At 43.0% G+C, this 21,931-nt stretch overlaps 1 protein-coding gene across 3 annotated transcripts; it reads left to right on the top strand.

Annotated features, from left to right (window-relative positions):
* Positions 1-6,344: 6,344 nt before the first annotated feature.
* On the top strand, positions 6,345-21,234 carry LOC115198893 (serine/threonine-protein phosphatase 6 regulatory subunit 2). Of its 3 annotated transcripts, none has more exons than XM_029761297.1 (23): positions 6,345-6,691; positions 10,090-10,257; positions 11,083-11,337; positions 14,188-14,374; positions 14,463-14,600; positions 14,736-14,801; positions 14,923-15,149; positions 15,389-15,515; positions 15,811-15,963; positions 16,091-16,330; positions 16,920-16,984; positions 17,123-17,238; positions 17,354-17,439; positions 17,569-17,649; positions 17,741-17,838; positions 17,970-18,027; positions 18,129-18,256; positions 18,372-18,517; positions 18,653-18,797; positions 18,990-19,072; positions 19,226-19,400; positions 19,773-19,892; positions 20,203-21,234. In XM_029761297.1, the coding sequence occupies exons 3-23, from the start codon at positions 11,111-11,113 to the stop codon at positions 20,252-20,254; spliced, it is 2,718 nt and encodes a 905-aa protein (XP_029617157.1). In that variant the 5' UTR covers positions 6,345-6,691; positions 10,090-10,257; positions 11,083-11,110; the 3' UTR covers positions 20,255-21,234. The 3 variants fall into 3 exon arrangements, with proteins under 3 accessions (XP_029617157.1, XP_029617155.1, XP_029617156.1); XM_029761295.1 differs by having other exon boundaries at positions 18,372-18,544; XM_029761296.1 differs by having other exon boundaries at positions 6,348-6,729; positions 18,372-18,544.
* The last annotated feature ends 697 nt before the right edge of the window (positions 21,235-21,931 follow it).

Raw genomic sequence — 21,931 nt, 5'->3', positions numbered from 1 at the left:
AAAGGCTGCGTTTCAAACTCATTAAAGACACACCCTCGTCTTTTGCCCTTGGGGGAATCCCCGCGGCCATATTTGTCCTCGGTCCAAATGATTAGCCAAGCAAGAGCAGTTTGCAACATAAGCCCCTCAGCTCTCGTTTTTAATGGAGTTTGCGAGTGAACAATTATGTTCAACTTCGGGCCTGAAACGCCCCATAATTCAATTCTCGATGATTGTACATCCTCCAAAACGTAAAACATCAATGTCAATATGGGGTCAACATACAAGTGTAAGTAACTAAGTTTGAAATTGTGCTACTAATGCACAAACACATACCGTAAAAGTAATTATGTTTTTGTTTGGTTAGCTTTTGGAAAGCGTATAATTTTTTTTCTTCCCTTCTTCAAAAGTAACTAGGCAGGCTAACATTAGTTAGCTAATTAATTTGCAAGCTATCATACAGTAGGTGTATATTAATAATTATATAGTTAATATAAGTAGACATGCAATCAAAATTGACTGTAGGCATATAAAGCACCCAAAAGCGACCGGTGGCTGAAAACACAACCATTGAGTGACGAATTTCCGGGCAAGGGCGGTCCATATAAAATTAATTCCTTCCTCCCCCTTTTTCATTTTTGTTAATTAAATTAAAATGAATTCCTTCCTCCCTTGCCACTTGCTCTGCAAGTGTAAATTCGTCAGACATCATAATACGTCGTCGTCTTTTAAGTGTTTGGAAAGCAGACAAACTCATGTGCAGAAACAAACTGCGCATGTGCGTGCTGCCAAATCAAAGGCACTCCTTCAATATTACGTCGTTTTTGACGAAAATGAAAACGTGTCCGTTTTTTTACTTTGTTGAGGTTGTAGTTATAACATCTTTAGTTACAAAAGACATTGGCTCAAATCTAGGTTATGCCTTTAGCTTTTAAGAAAATTGACTACTAAGGAAGAATTTTTCACTTCTATTGACTTCTCAAACCACAAACCCCGGCCTGGTCTGCTTAGCAAGCGTTCACGAAAGTCACCTGATGTTGCACCTCTGGGTTTAAAAACTCTGGTTCAATGCAGCGACTCCTTTCTTCGTGTGACTTTTCCTGGAAGACTAGACGCTTCGTTGTGTATTGTTGCTTTTTACAGTTCGGAAAGTGCATTGCACATTTGTTCACAAATGGTCACAGTTGATGTCAAGAGTCTATATACCAGCATTCCCCATGTGGGGGGGCTGGCAGCACTAGCACACAATTTGGGAGACAGAGATACCAATGAATATCCACCAACAAACTTTATTCTAGAGCTGGCAGAATATGTTTTGACATAACTATTTCAGGTTTGATGATGAATACTACCTCCAAACGAATGGAGCATCGCTGGGCTCCACATTCGCTCCGAGCTATGCTAACCTTTATGTGGATATTTTTGAAGAACGCAATGAAAACGAAAATCCATTTTTGAATAAAGTCCTGAAGTGGTATCGATATATTGACATTTGTTTGCATATGGGAAGGAACGGAAAAAGAGCTGTCCGATTTTATGGCCGTACTCAATGACATTGACCCCAATCTCAAATTCACTATTGAATGAGACACTCGACGTGATCATTACCTCGATATGTGGATTTAGAAATCAAATGGAACCCTGTTTACAACTCTGTATAGAAAAGATACGGACAGAAATACTTATTACAGGGGGACAGCTTCCACCCTGAGCCATTAAAAAGGAGACTTCCAAGAAGCCAGTTTTTCAGACTGCGCGGTATATGCCACTCCACAGAGGATTATCTAGAAAAAGCAGCGGAGATGCGCATTAGGTTTCTAAGAAGAGGCTATTCGACACAATGCGTGGATGAAGCTCTTAATTTGTCATTGGGAAAAACAGGAGATGAACTGCTACAAAAAAGACCCGCTAAAGAACACTCCGTAATGTTCACAACCACATATACTTTGAACTCGCGAAAAGTGGGAGATGTGGTCAAGAAACACTGGTATATTTAAAAATCCACCATGTATTGTGTATAGGAGAAGTCGCAATTTACGCGATAAATTGGTTCATGCCAACTGCCAGCCACAAAAGAAAATCAACCAGGCTCTTCCTATTTAAGATTACGCTGATGTTTTTCGTACGACATACCCAATGATTAATTAAAACTTGCTATGTCCTCATTGTAGTTTTACAGACGTGTTTAATACGTCTTATTTACACACTTTATTCGAATATTTATGAAATGCATATTGTTATATTTGGTAGCACATATTTGTTTTTCCTTCGCCTCCAACTCCTGTCGATGCGTGGAACGGATGTGGGTGGGGCTAGGTCTACATAAGTGTGCTAAATTTAAAGAAATTCACAAAAGCTCTGACGAAGGCCGTGAGGCCGATACGTAAGCTTATTTAAGATCAGTGATACTATCAAGAGCAGTGTGCGGTTTCCTTTTTCCTTCATCTCGTTCAACTGTTGCCATGCACCTGCAAAAAAGATTGCTCAGATGTGCGAGTGCCATATGAATTTTGAACATTTGTTCACAAAAAAAGGATATGGGGAAAAATGAAAATGCACCATCATCTAACCAGATACTGTATATATCCTTTTTTGGTCTCCCGAGTGGCTCAGCGTCTCAGTGCAAGAGGCTGTCACTACAGTCCCTGGTTTGAATCCAGACTTTATCACATCCGGCCATGATTGGTAGGCCCATAGGGCGGTGCACAACTGGCCCAGCGTCGTCTGGGTTTGGCCGGGGTAGGCCTTCATTGTTAATAAGAATTTGTTCTAAACTGACTTCCCTAGTTAAATAAAGGTTAAATAAAACATAAAAAATACCAATCTTCTGGGATTCTCTTTTCATTTGTGCGGTACAATTAATGACCATAGCAATAAACACCAAGAAGCCACCTTAGTAAAGCACAAACTGTTCGGGTCACTTTGTATTGGCCTACTACTAACAGGCTTCCTCACCCTTTGCCCTCCATCCTCTACTTTCATCACTGCCTCAGGAAATGACACTTTGTGCAGTGCTCTCAACCTGGAAACATCAACCTGTCTCACTTGCATAGGACATTTCTGATCCCCAGCAACATGGCCACCCCGCAATTGAAGCATTCCACCTTTTCCACCGAACCTACACACTCTCCCATGCCCTCCTGCACACTTCTCACACCTCAGAATCTCCCTCCTACATACTGCTGCAACATGACCATAAGCTTGGCACCTGAAACACCATAGTGGGTTTGAAACAAAAGCTCTCACGGATGTAACACAAATGTGGAAAAAGTCAAGGGGTGTGAATGCATAAAAACTCAGAAGGACAGGCAGGTTTTCCTCAGGCTTGCGCTTGCCACCGGGTCTGCATCGCAACATACGGTATGCATCACAGACACCGGGGATCTTCAACTTCAGTCGATCCACCTCAACACTCAACGCTACCCCAGTTATCTCTCCTTTTAGCAGCGCTCTACGTCGGAGAGCAAAGCAGGACACAGCTCTCATCCCTAGTCGCATAGCGCCCTCTCCCTCTGGGCAGCAGACACAAAAATTCTACTCAAGTACACTTCTGGACACTTTGACTGAATTGACAAGAACCAACTCCTTCTTCACACAGCCTGATACCACAAACGGATCGGCCAAGAATTGTACTCCCACTGGGCTAGAGTCATCTCGGCCATTTTCCTGGTCATTAGGGTGAGGCTCGGAAGCCTTCATATCACCTGTCGGTGCAGGTTCTTCCTCTTCACTTCTGTCAGGTTCAATTTCAAGTTCACTATCCGTTGACTGCTCAGGGTTTTCAGGCGCATAATTATCTCTTCTGTACTTGACTCAAAGGAGAAAGTACTGTGCTTGTATTTCGCAGATGTTGGTTTGGGTTTGAACCTCATGCTCTTCTTTCAGCCTCGCTTCATCTCGCCATGCGCCATGAATTCCATCTTCCGTATTTCATCCCAGCATCTAACAAATATAATAAAATATACAAATCTAACAACAAATATAATAGTCAATATCTTTATCATACATAATAACTGAGTTGCAAATGTAACGCATTGTGTTTGTGCATAAAAATGTATTAGATCTGTAGGCATACATGAAAAATAAAAGTTATTCCATGCACAGTGCAGATGATGCATGGTCATTTCTGTATTCAACTGGTAATTAGTGGTAAATCACTTGATTATCTTTTGATGGAATTATCGAAGACCTCTAGTCCAATCTAGTGGAAAAAGGCCTTATCAGAGGAGCAGGCCAAGACCATTAGGTCCACTAGCCTAGACAGTAATGTCATATATATTTGTGATTTATTTACATTAATATGCAGCTTGTTGTCAACAATCCACTTAAGCCCCAACCTGGTCCCAATGTATTGAAAACTGTAGTAGACAGACATAAAATTCTTCATGCATGCAGCCATAAACTGTTTATCCCAATCATAATGTAATAATGGAAATTATATTGTTTGATAAATCGACAGTCTCGACAGGGAACAGATGCAAAGATGTATAGTTTATTCCTCGTCTCTCTCTGAAGTCCTTGCGCCAAAAAAGGTAGACGGACCAAGATTCAAAGGTCAGCTAACTAAGGAAGAGGGGGTGTTTGCTCAGTTGTATCTAGGACATTGTACATTGAACTTGTCATTACATCTGGTTGGCATACATGGTTTGTCATTGAGGTTGGACGAATTTGGAAGGGATGGGGAAGGATCTGTTAGAAGTTAGTAGGGCTCTTTTAAATGTTCTTAATAGTACAGTTAGGTAGGTGGATTTATGTTAATCCGTTTGTTTCCCTTTATATATGTAGAGCTAATGTAAACCATGATTGACCACACACTCCAGCACAGTAGGTGGCAGCACGCACCTTAAAGTTTGTGGTTTAAAAGCGGGTGGTTGGAGTAAAAAAATAAGATAAAGATAATGGACATTTTTACACAGTTTCTTGGCTGTGTCCATCTCGCTAATAATCACAGAAATTCAAGCTAGACTGTCAGGGAGTATATACTTTAAAATGACTCAATATACACTGAACAAAAATATAAACGCAACATGTAAATTGTTGGTCCCAAAATGTGTTTACATTCCTGTTAGTGAGCATTTCTCCTTTGCCAAGATAATCCATCCAACTGACAGGTGTGGCATATTAAGAAGCTTTTGTCACAGAATAAGTTTTGTCACACAACACAATGCCACAGATGTCTCAAGTTTTGAGTAAGCATGCAATATGCTGACTGCAGGAATGTCCACCAGAGCTGTTGCCAGAGAATGTAATGTTCATGTATCTACTATAAGCTGCCTCCAATGTAGTTTTAGAGAATTTGGCAGTATGTCCAACCGGCTTCACAACTGCAGACCACGTGTATTGTGTCGTGTGGGCGAGCGGTTTGCTAATGTCAACATTGTGAACAGAGTGCCCCATGGTGGCGGTGGGGTTATGGTATGGGCAGGCATAAGCATGATAATGCACAGGGCGGCAGGTAGCATAATGGTTAGAGTGTTGGACTAGTAACCGAAAGGTTGCAAGAACGAATCCCTGAGCTGACAAGGTAAAATATGTAATTCTGCCCCTGAACAAGGCAGTTAACCCACTGTTCCTTGGCTGTCATTGAAAATAAGAATTTGTTCTTAACTGACTTGCCTAGTTTAAAAATAAATGTTGCAAGGATATGTACATAAGCTGAAAATGTCCCATGGCCTGCATACTCACCAGACATGTCACAATTTGAGCATGTTTGGGATGCTCTGGATTGACATGTACCACAGGCACAGCATGTTCCAATATCCAGCAATTTTGCACAGCCATTGAAGAAAATTGTGGGACAACATTCCACAAGCCACAATCAACAGCCTGATCAACTTTATGCGAAGGAAATGTGTTGCGCTGCATGAGGCAAATGGTGGTCACACCAGATACTAACTGGTTTTCTGATCCACGCCCCTACCTTTTTTTGTGACCAACAGATGCATATCTGTATTCCCAGATGTGAAATCCATAGATTAGGGCTAAATTGACTGATTTCCTTGTATGAATTGTAACTCAGTAAAATCGTTGAAATAGTTGCGTTTATATTTTTGATCAGTATACTTTAAAATGACTAAAACCAACTCGAAACTGTGTAGAACATGATAATGGACCTTTTTTATGCAGTTTATTGAATGTGTCCAACTCCCTAATAATCACGGAAATTAAAGGTAGACAGGGTGTTCCAAAAACGATGGATAGAGGACTATATTTTGCAAATGTAGATGGTGAGGCACAGTAACATTACCAATGTTCAGTGCGGCCCTCCGGACCTAGTTGGAGACCGAATGTGGCCGCAGGGCAAAATTTGTTTGACACCCCGGCCATAGAAGAAGTCAATGCGCACTCCCCTGCGCGCCTCCGCGAGAATCTTCGCCATTTTGATTCGAAAATATGACCGAGTTTTTCCTGCTTTGCATGCTTGAGCTGGGAAGAGGCTAGCTTATGAATTTATGTACTGTAGAAGATATGAATATATATTACGCGTAATAATATTGAATATACAAGGTAAAAATGTGAGGCATGTCCGTTGCCACGTCACAAGAGACAAATATCCGTGTTACCAGGTTGACAGATACTTTGCTCATACTGCTCGTCAGACTGACCCATCAAAACAAATCACGTTTGGCTAGTTCGCTAACTAACGCTAACGACGGTAGGTAGCGTAACGTTAGCCATACAGACGAGTGGATTGCAAACTTTGAACAGCACGGTAAGTTTCTCAGGACCAACGTTGGCTAGCTAAAGCTGGTGAGTTATAATTGTACTTGGCGACTTTAACTACCTGGTTAAGCTATCAGTACCTAGTTAGCTAAAGAGGGTTAGCTAGTTTTTGCCAATTTAGCCAGCTAAAGTTATGCTAATGTTAGTTAACGTTAGATGCTAGTTATCGGACTCCGAGAGAAACTAACGCCGACAACTAGCCCTGTAACTAACTAGCGACAAAGTTGATAATTTGCTCAACTCCTTGTGCTAACGCTAGCTATGTTAGCTAACTACCTGGATAGCTAGCGGCTCAGGATTCTCTACGCCTTTACTGTGTCGAATCCCTCTGGCTTAGCCAATCTACTTTGCTAACTGAATTGGGTAGCTATCTCGCTTGCGAATGTGTCCTTGCTAGCTAACGTTAATACTAGCTGACGTTAGCTGCTGTTCAGACATTCGACGTTAGCAAGACCAAAAAGAGAAGTGAAGTTCGTTCAAGATAATGTTAACTACCTAACATGTTACTTCCTGCATTCGTGAAGATATACTTGTTGCGGAAAATTCCACACCGTTGTAAAATTATAGTTGTCTAGAAACAAATCGACGGTCTTGGAATTTCTATCCATTGAACAAACAAACTCAACCCCGTTTCCAACTGCAGGGCAAGGGTTTGGCACTGGCAGCGTTACCTTATAAATAATCAGATGTCAAATCTCCAAGTAGTGAATAGAAGTAGCCAGCAAGTATTACTGTAGTGACTTGAAGTAAACAGAAATGTGAGCTCCCAACACTCAGCAGTTGATGTGCATTTCTTGCCAAGGCCACCACCATATCATTTTACAGTTCTACAGAGCACTTGTCCCTGCATTGTCAGACAAGGAGGGATAGTAGACCCTAAATGGTTCCTCATTTTGCAAATTTATTTCCAGAGAAATTAACATGTAAAAGTAGAATTTGGGGGGGGGGGGGGGTTGATGTAAATAAAACAATATAAAAAAATTATATATACATGTTTACCTGAGACGATACTACAAATAATAATTATATACACTTCAACAACTGTAGCAATGTATACATGTCCATTGGAGAGTGGGGGCAGGGTAAGTATACTGTCCGCATCTAAATAATGGAAGCGGGGAGAACAGGCTGAGGTCCTTGATAGGCTTACAGACAACAAAATGGTCATGTTCGTAAAAGCAATTATCCAAAACCAACCACATCTTGAATCCTAGGTATAAGGTGGCAACAAGAAAGAGCATCTTAAATGGGGCTCCCTGTTGCTACTTTTGTTAGCAACTCATGGAGAAGCACACCTGCAGGTGCCTAGCAGTGCAGCCAACTGAGACTGATAAGCACCTAATTAGGAAATGGGAGAGCCTGGCTATGTCCTAATTTTCTTCCGTAGCCTCCTTTCCCTATCAACTCTCCTTCATAACCACTGATCGTAGTAGACTTAGTTTCCACCATCTTGCTTTTGCCTATCTAATTAGTGGTCATGAAGGTGAAGAGCCAAGGAAAGGAAGCCATCTAAGATTTGTGACATTGCTCTGTCTATGCCACGTTCACGTGCTATCAGAAATTCCTAGTTCCGACTGGGGAAGTTTCACTTAAACGACCCTCCAAGTGGGAAATTGGAGAAAATTGTTGACGTTATTGACATCTACAACCTTATAAATATGGATAATGTAGCTAGATTGACCATATTCTCAATGTTACGCAAGCTAGCAAACTATTATTAGCAACATTAGCTAGCTTATCAAGATAACTAAAATCTTGTTGGTTGACGAATTGTTCCAATCAAAAAGCACATGCATGAAACAGCCGTATATCCGTCATCACAACTAGGAAATAGGAAGTTCCGACGAACATGTGAACGAACGCTGCGTTACTACGCTGCCCCATAAGCTACTTGCTTTGCTTAATGACAGGCTACTGATTGGTCATAGCATCCAGTTGATTGCTCTTCAACCATTGTGCCTCTTTTCATCATTTACTATATTAGCCAGTGGACTGTTTTGTGGAAGATGCCCCTGGTGAGTTCTATTTTAGATGAGAAGTCAAGTTTTAGCTTTTTCCTGTGTAGCGTTCACGGGGGAGCACTCTAGGGGTTATATTTGCACTAGTGTGCTCTGTGTAAATGTATGCCAGATGGACCCTCCCGCACGTGCAGGATTGTCCAAATAAGAGGAAAAAGTAGGAAACACTTTGATTTCCTTTTTCAGACCCATTCTTGTGTTGTGTGGGCGGTCAGCCAGTCTTGTATTGCACAGACCAGCACATTCGTCTTTTGTTGACTAAGCAAGTTAGTTTGACTTTGTCCCTTCTAACATGTCTGAATAATGGTCTTGATGGGCTAGTTAGTGTGTTTATCATAGCAACCATAGACAACAGATTATTCTAAACTATTCTCATTTCCTGTCTGTAGTTGTGGTGGCCTAGGCTATAGCTTATAGCTAGGTTGTTTAGTGTGAAATGCTGACGTCACGAACAGTGAAGTAGCTGGAGCTAACCACAACCTTTTCACATGAGTGATGGTCCAGGAAAGGGTAGTGTGCACTAGATGCATTTACTTCTGCATATATTTTAAAGCATACTGGTAATAATATTAATTGTAGTAGCTAGGCAGCAAACCCTGGTAGTCAGCCCAGTGTTCATACATTAGACAAAATACTCATGAATTGGACTGTAATTGATAGCCTATGCAATCCTATAATCAATTTAAAATGCTTATCTCATTTCATAAAGCATTTGCATAGGCCTAACAAGACCCGAAGCATGTATCTGGAATTTTGTTTAAGATTTTCCAGCCAGCATCTTAGTTGATGGCATGCCCATTTTTCTGTGTGAGCCTGTCCATTGTTGGCCTAAATACCATTCACTACCGTCTTCAAGTAATTAAGTTAGCTGGATTTCTTTTAATGGTTGTGTTCTTGACGACACAACACTAAGCGTTGCACATTTCACAGTTAGGCTAAGTTGAGTTGATATATAACGTTAGTCTAGGCCTTGTTCTCTTTTTTTATAAGCCATAAGGCAGGTCAGGGCAGGCTGTTGGCACATCAGTTCATTGTCTCATTCATAAAACTGAAAGCAAAGAATTCTATAGAAGCAGGTTGACTTAGGGTTCGGCTACCCAAGGCTAATATTTCCAAAGTCAAGCCCCACCACAGCTTTCTCACTAGCAGTCTACGAACTAGAAGGCTAGGTCATGACCCTATAACTAATGGCAGCCAGACAAACGTCTTTCTTGAAAAGCTCTGTTCAGAATCGTAAATCTGATGTTTAAAGATGACTATGTAAATAATACTGCTGCTGACTAATAATAGATGACTTTGAATCTGATGCAAGGTCCTATGTGAATTTAATTGTAATTCATTGTAACCCCCATCCCCTTGTCTCTCTCAGGTTATGGTGGGCCTTTCAGTGTGTTGTGTACTAAGGATGCCCGTGTTCTAAGAGGAGACCCATGCTGATAAATGCCAGGCCTCGCCACGCTCTCTGCTGTCTGCACAAACACAAATGCCTGCCTGTCTGAGGGAGGTCTGATTAAAGATACCCACATTTAATCTGCTGGTAAGCACAATTACTGGATGTTACATCTAATGATATCTGTAATGAGTTTGTTGTTCATGTGTGGACCGAGTCAGTGACTGTTTATGTTGATGTTTTTAGATGTTCCTGCTTCATTGCTTTCACCTGTTTCTTTGTGTATTTCCCCTGTTACCCTCCCTACCACGCATGAACCTCAGCTCTTTTAATCTCCTCCTTTTTCTTCCTCATTAATTTATTCGATTTCTTTTCATCGCAAAGCGCTTCAAAATCAACAAACAAGCAACATCATCAGTAGCCTAGCTTTAGTTAGCTATGTCAAACAATACATCATCATGTGTGGCCTAGCTATAGTTAGCAATGTCAACCAATACATCGTCGTGAGTAGCCTAGCTTTAGTTAGCTATGTCAACCAATACATCATCATCGTCGTGAGTAGCCTAGCTATAGTTGGCTAGGTCAACCAATTCATTGTCATGAGTAGCCTAGCTATAGTTGGCTAGGTCAACCAATACATCATCATCATGAGTAGCCTAGCTATAGTTGGCTAGGTCAAACAATAGAGGCCAAGTCTTTGAGTGCATGCATCCTTTAGAGGGACAGTTCATGGCTTGCCCCAAGGAATTTAGTCAGAGAGATGGTGAAGTGTCTGGTGATGATCTTGTAGAGGGCTATATAACCACCAGAAATGTGCAGCAAAACTCAATGTTCTAAAAACAAAACGGCTGATAAAAAAAACGAAACAATTAAAACCAATATTTAAAGGAGCTCTCTGCTTAGACTGCTACAAGGGCGCCATGCCAACATCGCTTTCCTCGCTCTCTCTGACTCTCTCCTTCCTTCTCCTAGGGCTGTGCCCCCTGTCCAAGCAGCCACCATGTTCTGGAAGTTTGACCTGCACACCACGTCCCACATCGACCAGCTGCTGGACCGGGAGGACGTGACGTTGCGGGAGCTCATGGAGGAGGATGATGTCCTGCAGGAGTGCAAGGCCCAGAACCGCCGGCTGCTGCTCTTCCTCTCCCAGGACCACTGCATGACAGAGCTGGTCAACCTCATCACCACAGAGCCCCCTGCTGACCTAGAGGAGAAGAGCCGCTTTAAGTGAGAGAAAAGGGTCACCCGAGAGGGAAGAGGGATGTGTATTGAGCGGCCACATTCAGCCCATGTATACTATGTCATCATTGAAAGAGAATCTGTGCTTAACAAAAACGTTTTAATTAAATAAATATTCAAATACACCCTATGCTTAAGCCATCACGGACTGACCTTTCCTCTAAAGACCAGTTGTACAAAATGAAAGGGGCTTGTCCGTAACATGCTCTGACATGACCTGGGTTCAATGCACAGTGGATAAGTACCAACTGCCAAGTTTCAACCTAAGACCAGCATGCATACACTCTATTACATTTTGTTTTCCTGTGATTCTCAATGTCAAACAAACGGAGAGATCCCTGTCTAGAGCGAAAGAGCTTGTGGCGGTGGGGTCTAGTCTTCGCCTTGTAACCGAGAGGTTGAGTTCAAATCCAGTTATGTCTGCGGAGTTGGTTGAAGGGCAGCTGTGATGATTGGAGGAGGTAAAAGGGTCCGGAGCACCATGGCCACTTGATATTTAAATACAGATTTTGCCTATAAAAACTAAAGCCTTGTTCACATTGGCAGTTAAGTGACTCAAATCATACTTTTTTTTCATATCTGTTCTTTTTCTTGCAGTGTGAACAGCCAGAAAGCACATGGAATCAGATATTTCAAGCCACATTACAAACCACATCCGTAGGTGGTTTGAAATTGGATACAAATCTGATTCATGGCCATGCAACTTGTATGAACAGTCAATTCTGATTAATTTACCCTCAAATGGTTTTTACTGTTATTTGGCATATCTTGTCGCTTGCTAGCTACTCAGTTTTGCTAGCAGTTTTGACAAGAACAGGTGGTAGCTAACTAGCTTGTTAATTGTTTAGAAATGAGTGAATGTGCTAGAAAGCTAGCTAGTTGAGTGCTGTGGCTTGCTACAAAGGACTCGTTTTGAAAGTTGTATCATGTTATCCTTTGAGGCTTTAAGATTTCTAACATTCAAAGCAGCTGGGACACATCCATGGCCAACATTGTGGTCACCTTAGCTTGATACATAACTTCTGAGTGATAGGAAGCACGAACACCACCACCAATCAACCTATACCACTGTGCACACACATCTGTTGTTATGACAACACCACTGTGCACACACCCATCGTTACTAACTAGTGAGCTAATGACTGTCTGAACACACACCCGATTTGGTCACTTGTAACTTGCTGTTTGGACAGTCAGTATTCCAAAACTGATTTGAGCATTAAAGCCTGCAGTGGCCACTTTTTGGGGCTTTATGTCCCATAATCATCACTGCTCAGTGTTCTCATTACTCCCAACACCACTGCCCTCCAACCATTTGGCAGCCACTCCCCAAGAACATAAATAAAACCAGCAGTTAGAGTTGAACCCATAACCATCAGTATTGGAGGAAAGGTTCTTTCCCCAGAGCCACAACTCCTTCACACTGAAAATGCATATGTTTGACATTGAGAAAGCACAACCAGTTCGATTTTAACCCATAGCCATCAGTATGGGAGTATGGGTTCTTACCCTAGAGCCACAACACCGTCACAGTTCATACGTGCTTCTGCATAGGTTTGACATTGAGAATTGTGAAAGCACAAAGAAACACAACCAGTTAGCTTTGAACCCACGACCATCAGTTTGAGGCAAGGTTCTTACACCAGAGCCACTGACTACTTCACTATACATGTTCTCTTTACACAGTTGAGTAGGGTAAATAAGCACAGCCAGCTAGATTCAAACCTTTGGCCCAATGCTTGAGGCAATGGTCTTACCTCATACTCCCCAAAAAATACACAGTTCTCTTTGAATATTTGATAAGAATTGTTTAAACAATAACACAGGCTGCTAGATTTCAACCCACAAATTTAGACATGTGAGGCCAGGTTGTTACCTCTCACCCACTGTCTCCTCCAGAATGTGAAATTTCTTTGAAAATATGTCAAATATAAAAGTTGGGATTCAATCCCAATATAATAAAGGCAAAAAAATGTTTTAAAGGCAATTTCGATTGAGCAGACATATTACATTATTGCATCTCCGTACAGTCCCTGGTTCGAATCCAGGCTGTATCTGATTGGGAGTCCCATAGGGCGGCGCATAATTGGCCCAGCGTCGTCCGTGTTTGGCTGGGGTAGGCTGTCATTGTAAATAAGAATTTGTTCTTAACTGACTTACCTAGTTAGATAAAGGTTACGGTGAATGGGATCTCTGCAAAAATGGGAACATTGCCTTTAAAAGCCACAATGCCTATAACTCGTAATTGGATTGAATCCTGGATTTAGTGGGAGCCAAGATACGTTTTTGAAGGCTTTTTTAAGGTTGAAGACTGATAATTGACAGTAGAAACACTGTTTTGAACTCAACGTCATGAACTGGGAACAGAACTACCAGTGCCATGATAGATGCCTCTAAATTAGTTAATGTTTTTAGGTTCCTCCTATTGTAACAGAAGGGTACAACAGGTGGTGTTGGGTTTGAAACATGCCCTCAGAGATCCTATTACATTACTATTCTAATTCTATGCATGCCCTCTTGTGGACAACATCTAGCCCTCTAAAGTAGCTTACAAGACACAAAGAACACCAAATAGGCCCTGTTCCCCAATAGCATCTTAAGGCTGAGTTAGGATAGGATCCTATGGTTCTAACGAAGAACTTAGCCTTAAGATACTTTTGGGAAACTGGGCCCTGATCTTGATTGGGTCTGTTAACATAGCATACACAATGTGGTCTTCAGCATACTCAGTCCAATAAACATGAATTCAGAATTGACAATGAGTGTTGTCAGAATATTTCCAAACATCGTAAAAGTAATATTTACAGAATTAATAGACTGTACACCTCCCTCCCACAGGTTCCCTAACATCGCCTGTGAGCTCTTGACATCAGACGTGTCCCTCATCAACGACAAGTTGGGCGGGGACGAGTCACTCCTGGAGACTCTCTACCACTTCCTGGAGCAGGACCCGCCCCTCAACCCGCTACTAGCCAGCTTCTTCAGCAAGACCATCGGCAACCTCATCGCTAGGAAAACAGAACAGGTAACCTCAATGCCCAAGAAGTTATAAAGGTGGATAAAGAAAGTGTAAGGACCTACCTGGAGCTCACCAAATGTCTATTTTGCTCCAGGTAATCTCCTTCCTGAGGAAAAAGGATGGCTTCATCGACCTGGTGCTGAAACACATTGACGCTTCCGCCATGATGGACCTGCTGCTTCGCCTCATCAGCTGTGTGGAGCCTGCCCCCTTGAGACAAGAGGTCCTCAATGTAAGCTGCCACTGTCTGCCAGCCATTCCTGTTCTCATAAATGTTGTTCAATTATAAATATAATTTCTTATTGACTTGGACGTCTTGTATTTCTCTCATTCATTCCCTGTCATACTTTTTCTTTCCTCATCCCAGTGGCTGAGCGAAGAGAAGCTGATTCAGAGACTCACAGAGCTCATCCATACAGGCAAAGACGAGGAAGTGAGTTATAGACCTTAGTCTGATATTGCAGTATTCTCCTGGACAAGGCATGGCAGTTGATATTAACTATCTGGTCAGAAGTATGAATCCTGATTTGCATGAATCTTTATTTTTTTTCCAGAGACAATCAAATGCGTCTCAGACGCTTTGTGACATCATCCGCCTTAGTCGAGACCAGGCCAATCAGATGCAGGAGAACGTCGAGGCCGACCCCTTATTGGCTGTTCTAGAGTCGCAGGAGAGCGTAGCGGGGCTCCTGAAGACCATGTTTGAGGGGGAGAGGAGTGAGGCCTCCATTGTTAACGGAACTCAAGTGCTACTTACCTTACTGGAGACCAGGAGGTCCGGGTGAGTGGAACAACTGTTCTCTATCTCCCTCATATCTCTTTCCAGAAACAACCTCTAGCCACTTGTGGACATCTTAAAAGGATATGATAGATTTAAGCAATATGGTAATACATCCACCTTGCTGTCTGGATTTATCACCACAAATGCTTGGGGTAGGGGCTAGAGGTTGTTTCTAGACAGGGACCATCTCTCCAGCTATTTTAACATGTGAACACCCTCGTTCTCTCTCTCCCCATCAGGTTGGAGGGGCTGATGGATCTCTATTCTCAGGGATATGAAAGGTCTTACACTGTCAACAGCAGTATTCTACATGCCATTGAGCCCCATCTAAAGGACTTCCAGCAGCTTCTCCTGAATCCCCCCAAGGTAAGGACATACAGTAAGGCCGTATGGCTGTGGCTGATCAATTTACAGTGGTCAGTGGGTACGAGAGACTCATGAAACATACAAATAATACTTGTTTTGTTAATGTTCTTATTTTGGAGGCCAACAGACTACAGAAAATTCCAACCATAATTTTATACATAAACTGTTCAGGGGGTTTACCAACCATTAACACACAATTGAATCAACTTGTTCAACACAGTTCTTCCTGTATACAATGGACTGTTTAGTAATTGAATTGAACAGTGTGTGTGTGTGTGTGTGTGTGTGTGTGTAGAAAAGTGCAATACTGACGACCGTTGGCCTTCTGGAGGAGCCGCTGGGGAACGCCCGCCTTCACGTGGCCCGGCTGGTAGCCGCCCTGCTGCAGACCAGCGCCCCCAGTGTCTGTCAGGAGCTCTGCAAGCTCACCACCATGGACCAGCTACTGGTGGGTCTCATCAACTTGTCATTATCTCTCACATGCATTCATTCTGGCACTTTTCTTTTATCCACCTCCCCTTTCTGTCGTTCACACTCACTCACATTCTTGTTCTCTCACTCTTTGCTCTCCACAGGACCTGTTCTTCAAGTACTCGTGGAATAACTTCTTGCACTTCCAAGTGGAGCTGTGTGTGGCGTCCATCCTGAACCACTCTGTCCCAGAGGAGCGGCCCATCCCGGGCCTCCAGAACCACGAGGAGAAGCCCCCAGCAGGCCCAGAGAACCAGGGGGAGGCAGGAGGTGAAGCTGGGGAGCCAGCCAAGGCCAGTGACTCGGTGGAGGAGACCACCCTTCACAACACCCTGGTGGCACATGTAGGTGGCTTGGTACCTCTGTCTGTCTATGTGCAGTAAGCCAGGTGTAAAACATTTTTATTTGCTTATGAGCCCTTCCCTACTCTGCAGAGTTTACAACAACAAAAAATAGTAACATAAGAGAAATAAAATCAATGTGCAGGTTCAAGGTATTTGAGGTAGACTGTCTGTACATAAAGGCAGGGTAAAGTGACTAGGCAACAGGATATGAACAGAGTAACAGCAGCAAATTGAGTGTGGGTTTTGTCAATGAAGTATGTGTATATATAGTGTAGTGCAGGGGTATTCAACTCTTACCCTACGAAGTCTGGAGCCTGCTGGTTTTCTGTTCTACCGGATTATTAATTGCACCCACCTGGTGTCCCAGGTCTAAATCAGTCCCTGATTAGAGGGGAACAATGAAAAAACACAGTGGAACTGGCTTCGAGGTCCAGAGTTAAGTTTGAGGGGTCTAGTGAGTGTGCGTAGTGTCAGTTTGGGTACCTTTAATTGACTATTTAGGGGGTAGAAGCCGTCTTGGAGCCTGTTGGTCCGAGAGTGTTAAACGCAAGTTGTTTTTATATTGTCTCTGAAATGATGTCTTCCTCAGCTCTTCCAGAAGTGTCGGTTGGTACAGAGGATCCTAGACGCCTGGGAGGAGAACGATCAAATACAGTAAGACATGTCAGAAACTCAAATCTGGGGAACAACTGTTTTTGCTATTGCTCAGTATTGTTTCACAACAATGGTGGTATCTAACATGATAGTTGTCTGTTAAGAGGTCATTAACCGGTGTGTGGTTTTGTCTCTCAGGGCGGAGGGCGGCGCTAGGAGAGGTAACATGGGTCACCTGACCAGGATGGCCAACATGGTGGTACAGAACCTAGAGAAAGGACCAGTCCAGTCCCAGATCAGTGACCTCATCAAAGGTATGTGTGTTTTGATGAGCTGCTAGATTAACACTTCTGTATTCAGAAAAGAATAGCAAAGAATGTTACTGTGCCCGGGTGAGTGCTTAGTTTGAACTGGTCTGTGATATTGCAGAGTTGCCAGAGGACTGCAGAGGACACTGGGAGAGCTTTGTGGATGAGACTCTGAGAGAGACCAACAGGAGAAACACAGTGGAACTGGTATCAACCATTCAGTCACCATCTGCCTCTCCAACACACAAATATAAACTTTTTTTCTTGCTCAATCACACAAGCATTCCCTTCTACACATTTTGTAATTTCCTCACTCTAATTCTCTGTGTATCCCAGGTGAGCACGCATAACCTGCACTCCTCCAGTGAAGACGATGATATGGAGAGTCCCTTCCCCAACGATCTGTCACTCCAACAGGTAGGAAGCCACAGCACCATGACGACACATTTGTCTGCCCATGAGGAAAGACCATTATTTTGAAAGGACTAATTTCATGTTTCCCCCCCAGGCTTTCTCAGACTATCAGATCCAGCAGATGACTGCCAACTTTGTGGATCAGTTTGGGTTCAACGATGAGGAGTTCAGTGAGCATGATGAAAACATCAAGTGAGTTTAGTCATCCGTTCCAATAACCAGAAATCAGCTTTGAAACAGACTGCACAGCAGTTTGCTATGACAAAGACCTCTGGGGGCTAACAGCTGCTGTTTGTGCTATTTTGTTTCCTTCCTTTCCTAAGTGCCACATTTGACCGGATTGCAGAAATAAACTTCAATCTAGATGCTGATGATAATAGTGTAAGTTGTTGTATTGTTCTGTAATGTCTACCAGCTTCATTGTGTGTGTAGTGAAAGTTAAATGTTTACATGCGTTTCCCTCTCCATGTGTGTGAATACAGGCCAACGCTACTGCCTTTGAGGCCTGCTGTAAAGAGAGGATACGTCAGTTTGACGATGCTGAAGAGGAGGAGGACATTTGGGAGGAGAAGGAGATTAACTATGCAACACAAGTCAAATCCAGAACAAGGTAGGTAAAAATTCAAGATCCAAAAACAAAGTAGGGGATGTTATGTCAATGTGCAGCTCTCCCTCGATTTCTCATCAAACCGCTCTTCTCTTTCTCTCCCGTGTGTGTGTGTCAGGTTTGGGGTGTCCCACACCTCAGAGAGCAGTCTGGAGAACGGGGGTCGGGAGCGGGACCGCGGGTCGGGTTCTGACGAGGAAGACGACTCCAGACAGAGCGCCTCAGATCCAGGCAGCCTGGAGGAGAGCAAGGACAGCACTCCCAGTACGCCTGGCAATCAATCAGCCACTTGTAAACTATGCTTATTACCCATTTTTACTCAACCAATTAGACAATCATGAATTGTCTCCACTTTGTGAAAACCATTATTGTAGACTTTTTTCCTCTTACCATGTGAAGGTCCAAGCTGGACAGCGAGCTTCGGGGAAGCTGGGGGTAACTCGTCCTCTCCGGATCCTGCAGGCTGGGATTCTCCAGGGGGGAGTGGGGGAGACAAACAGGAGGCAGGCTGGGCCAACTTCACGGAGTTCCAACCTTTCAGCAGGTGGGAACTAAACACTCTCCATACAATTTTATATACATTTGATGTTAGTGTTTGGGATATTGTCAATTTATCATGTTTTTAGTAAGCCCTTTTTAAATCACTAACATAAGACATTGTTTACTTCATTGTGTGACATACCTAGTGGTGTGTTGTCAGTTCTCTGTACCTGAAGCTTACCTCCTCTCCCTGCAGCCCAGAGGCTGGTCCCAGATGCAGCTCTCCCGTAGGCAGCAGTGACACAGACAAACAAGTCAAACTGGGTCCGGACAAGAGTGGTGAGTGTGGGATGGGAGGTTTCAGCCACCTGACATTTGATCTAGCTCCCCCTTGTGGAGACAGTCACTATTGCATTGCGAACAATAAAACGTTTTACAAGGCTTTCATTACCTAACGCACAAGCCAAAGCGATAAAGTGATTGTGTGTCCAGGTGCGAGCCCCTCTCCCGGTGGTGAGTGGCCAGTGGGTGATGGTAGGAAGGCTCCCCTTGTAGCCTCAGATAGCAGCTCCTCCGGGGGCTCCGACAGCGAGGACGATGACAAGACTGCCGCCGCCGCCACGGAAACCACCAGCTCGGACGCCAACAAGAAAGCTGAAGTCAAACGGTTGGTTTAACAAGAGTTAGACTCACGCACAGTCAATGCTAAATCATTTTCTGTCGAAGTCCACTCAAGCCTTACTACCCATGTAAATAAACATCTATATTTGAAACATAACTACCACATTGAAGTAATTATACACTGGACTTGAACTGAAATTACTGGATTCAGAGTTTGGAAATCCAGGGAGCTTCCCATGAACTATGAATGTACTTTACTGGAGAGGAAGAATCACTTGCATTTAATTAAAAAAAATTGGGAGTGGTGTAGCTACCAAAATACAGTTGAACAACACTTCACCTGTTTATTTTCTACACACACACACACTTCTGTTAAAGACTGACTAACAAGCAACCTAACCTTTCCTCTGTGCTACAGTGAGGAGAACCCCATCCCTCTGGAAAAACTGTCCCTCGCAGACACTCTCAAGTCCCCCCCAAAGGCACAGCTTGCAGCAGACACACCGTCAGCCTCGGCCCCCACCTCTCAGACAGACAAGTAGGTACCAGCAATGCATGCTTGCACGTATACAACACATGCATGTGTAGAGATCCCAGGCAGTTCAGGGCAAAAAAATATTCTAGCAACCCGGTTCCTTTTCCAAACAGCCAGAGCCAAGACACATCTGGATGTTGAACAATAGCATTGCTAGTTGCCAGCGTTGTGTGCCTGTAGAAGTATTTACTCTGACATCCAGCCTACCAGAGAAGGAGAGGTGGTCTGTAATGTAGGATTATAATGTTATCACCCTCCTCTCACTTAGTCTCCCATCTTCTCTACACCCTCTTCTCCTTCTACCCCCCTCCAGAGAGGATCCACCCCAGTGCCCAGAGATGCCAGCAGTCAACGGGCCTGTCTGAGGGGCAGACAGTCCTAAACCCCAGACTGGTGTGACAGACTGTGCCATTTCCAGGGAGACCACCCCCTCCCAAATAACCTCACTGCGACCTACAGTGTTTTAATGAATCACGCTGCCATGTTATTGGACCTGGACACTGCCAATCAACACCAATAATGGGGAGACGGGACATGTAAAAGCAACCAATCATCCCAACCAACAGGCAGAACAGTGTAGAGGAAATTGTCTTCAAAGCCTTTTCTGATGTCGCACATAAATACGTGTGGTTTTATTGTAGCAGTGATCTCTTTTAAACAACCGAAATCTGAGAGGAGTATAAACAGTTTTTTTCTGAAGGATTTGTTCTCGTACTCTTTTCAAACGGTTGGACCTGAGTAGTAAGGAGCGCTTAGTGCAGGTTAACTTAACGAAATGATGCCTCAACAATAAATACCTTTCTGAAAATGTTTTCCTTGAGCTTAAAAGGCACTTATGCAGCCATTTTTACTGTACATTATAGGACAATGTTAAGTGTTCTACCCTCAGCTCTGATGGCCATCTTGTCTCGCTCTCAGATCAAGGTTTTTACCAAACTTTTTTTTTTTGTCATGGAAAAACATCTATTCTTGTACCTCACCAGTTCTGAATGTTTTAAAGTGTCCAAGGAAAAGGGTGGGTCAAGAAACACAGTTCTATAGTATTAGTCTTCTGCTCATGTGCAATAATGACAATTAGCCATTTTATTTAAATCAACTTTTAGTGTTGTCGAAAGGAAGACTCATTCGGTATAGTTATATGGGCCAACTAATTTGGATATAAACTGAACAAGGTTATGATTTGTTATGTTACTGCATGTATAACCGGTTCTCCGTTGACCTAGCTAGTGAGCTGAGACCTGATTGTATTTGACTTTGTTATTGCTATTCCCCTTAAATCAACCAAACATGATCTACCTATATTCAAATATCTACATTTTAAAGTAAATTTTACAAGCAATGTTGATCACTGTGTTAATGTTCCATTTTTCCTAAACACTTACAGGGCAGGAACTGCCTTTGCACCAGATAGGGGTGAAGCTGTCTTGCGAAACACGATTTGAGAGGGTCAACGTTGGGTTCTGCTAAATACTTGACCTCTAGTGCAGTGGTTCCCAACCAGGGTATACTTAACTCATGACACCATAGGTCTACTGGTAAAATTCACATGGGAGGGTACTCTGGGCAGAGCAAAATTCAGGTGGTACAGCAACCGTAAAAAGTTTAAGAACCACTGCAGTCATGTACTTAATCATTTGACAATTAGTGTGTGGTTGACCACATGAATAGCAAAGTACTTAAATGCATCCTTCCTTTGAGATTTCACTGATCCAACAGAATTAGCTGGATGACAACCATAGTGCTTTAACTCATCCAATCATGTATGGTTACCTTCAGGCAGAGAGGAATGGGAGGATGCATTTTAGTTTCCCTCAACACCCTCCTTTTGGGACTGTGACCAGAATGGAGGTGAGTCAAAATGCCAACTTGTTTCAATTTAAATCTATAAAGTTTGATGATTATGCTTTGTGTTAACAGGTTAATTGTCATAGCTTTGGCTTGTGATTCATCCTTAACTTACTTGTGAAAGCATCAGCTTTCCTCACACTCTGTCATCTCATCACTTTCCATTTTGTGAACATCTTTAATAGTATGTCACCGAC

This window comes from Salmo trutta, chromosome 8 (assembly GCF_901001165.1).
Source record: "Salmo trutta chromosome 8, fSalTru1.1, whole genome shotgun sequence".
Taxonomy (NCBI): domain Eukaryota; kingdom Metazoa; phylum Chordata; class Actinopteri; order Salmoniformes; family Salmonidae; genus Salmo; species Salmo trutta.
This window is presented reverse-complemented; position numbering and strand designations above follow the sequence as displayed.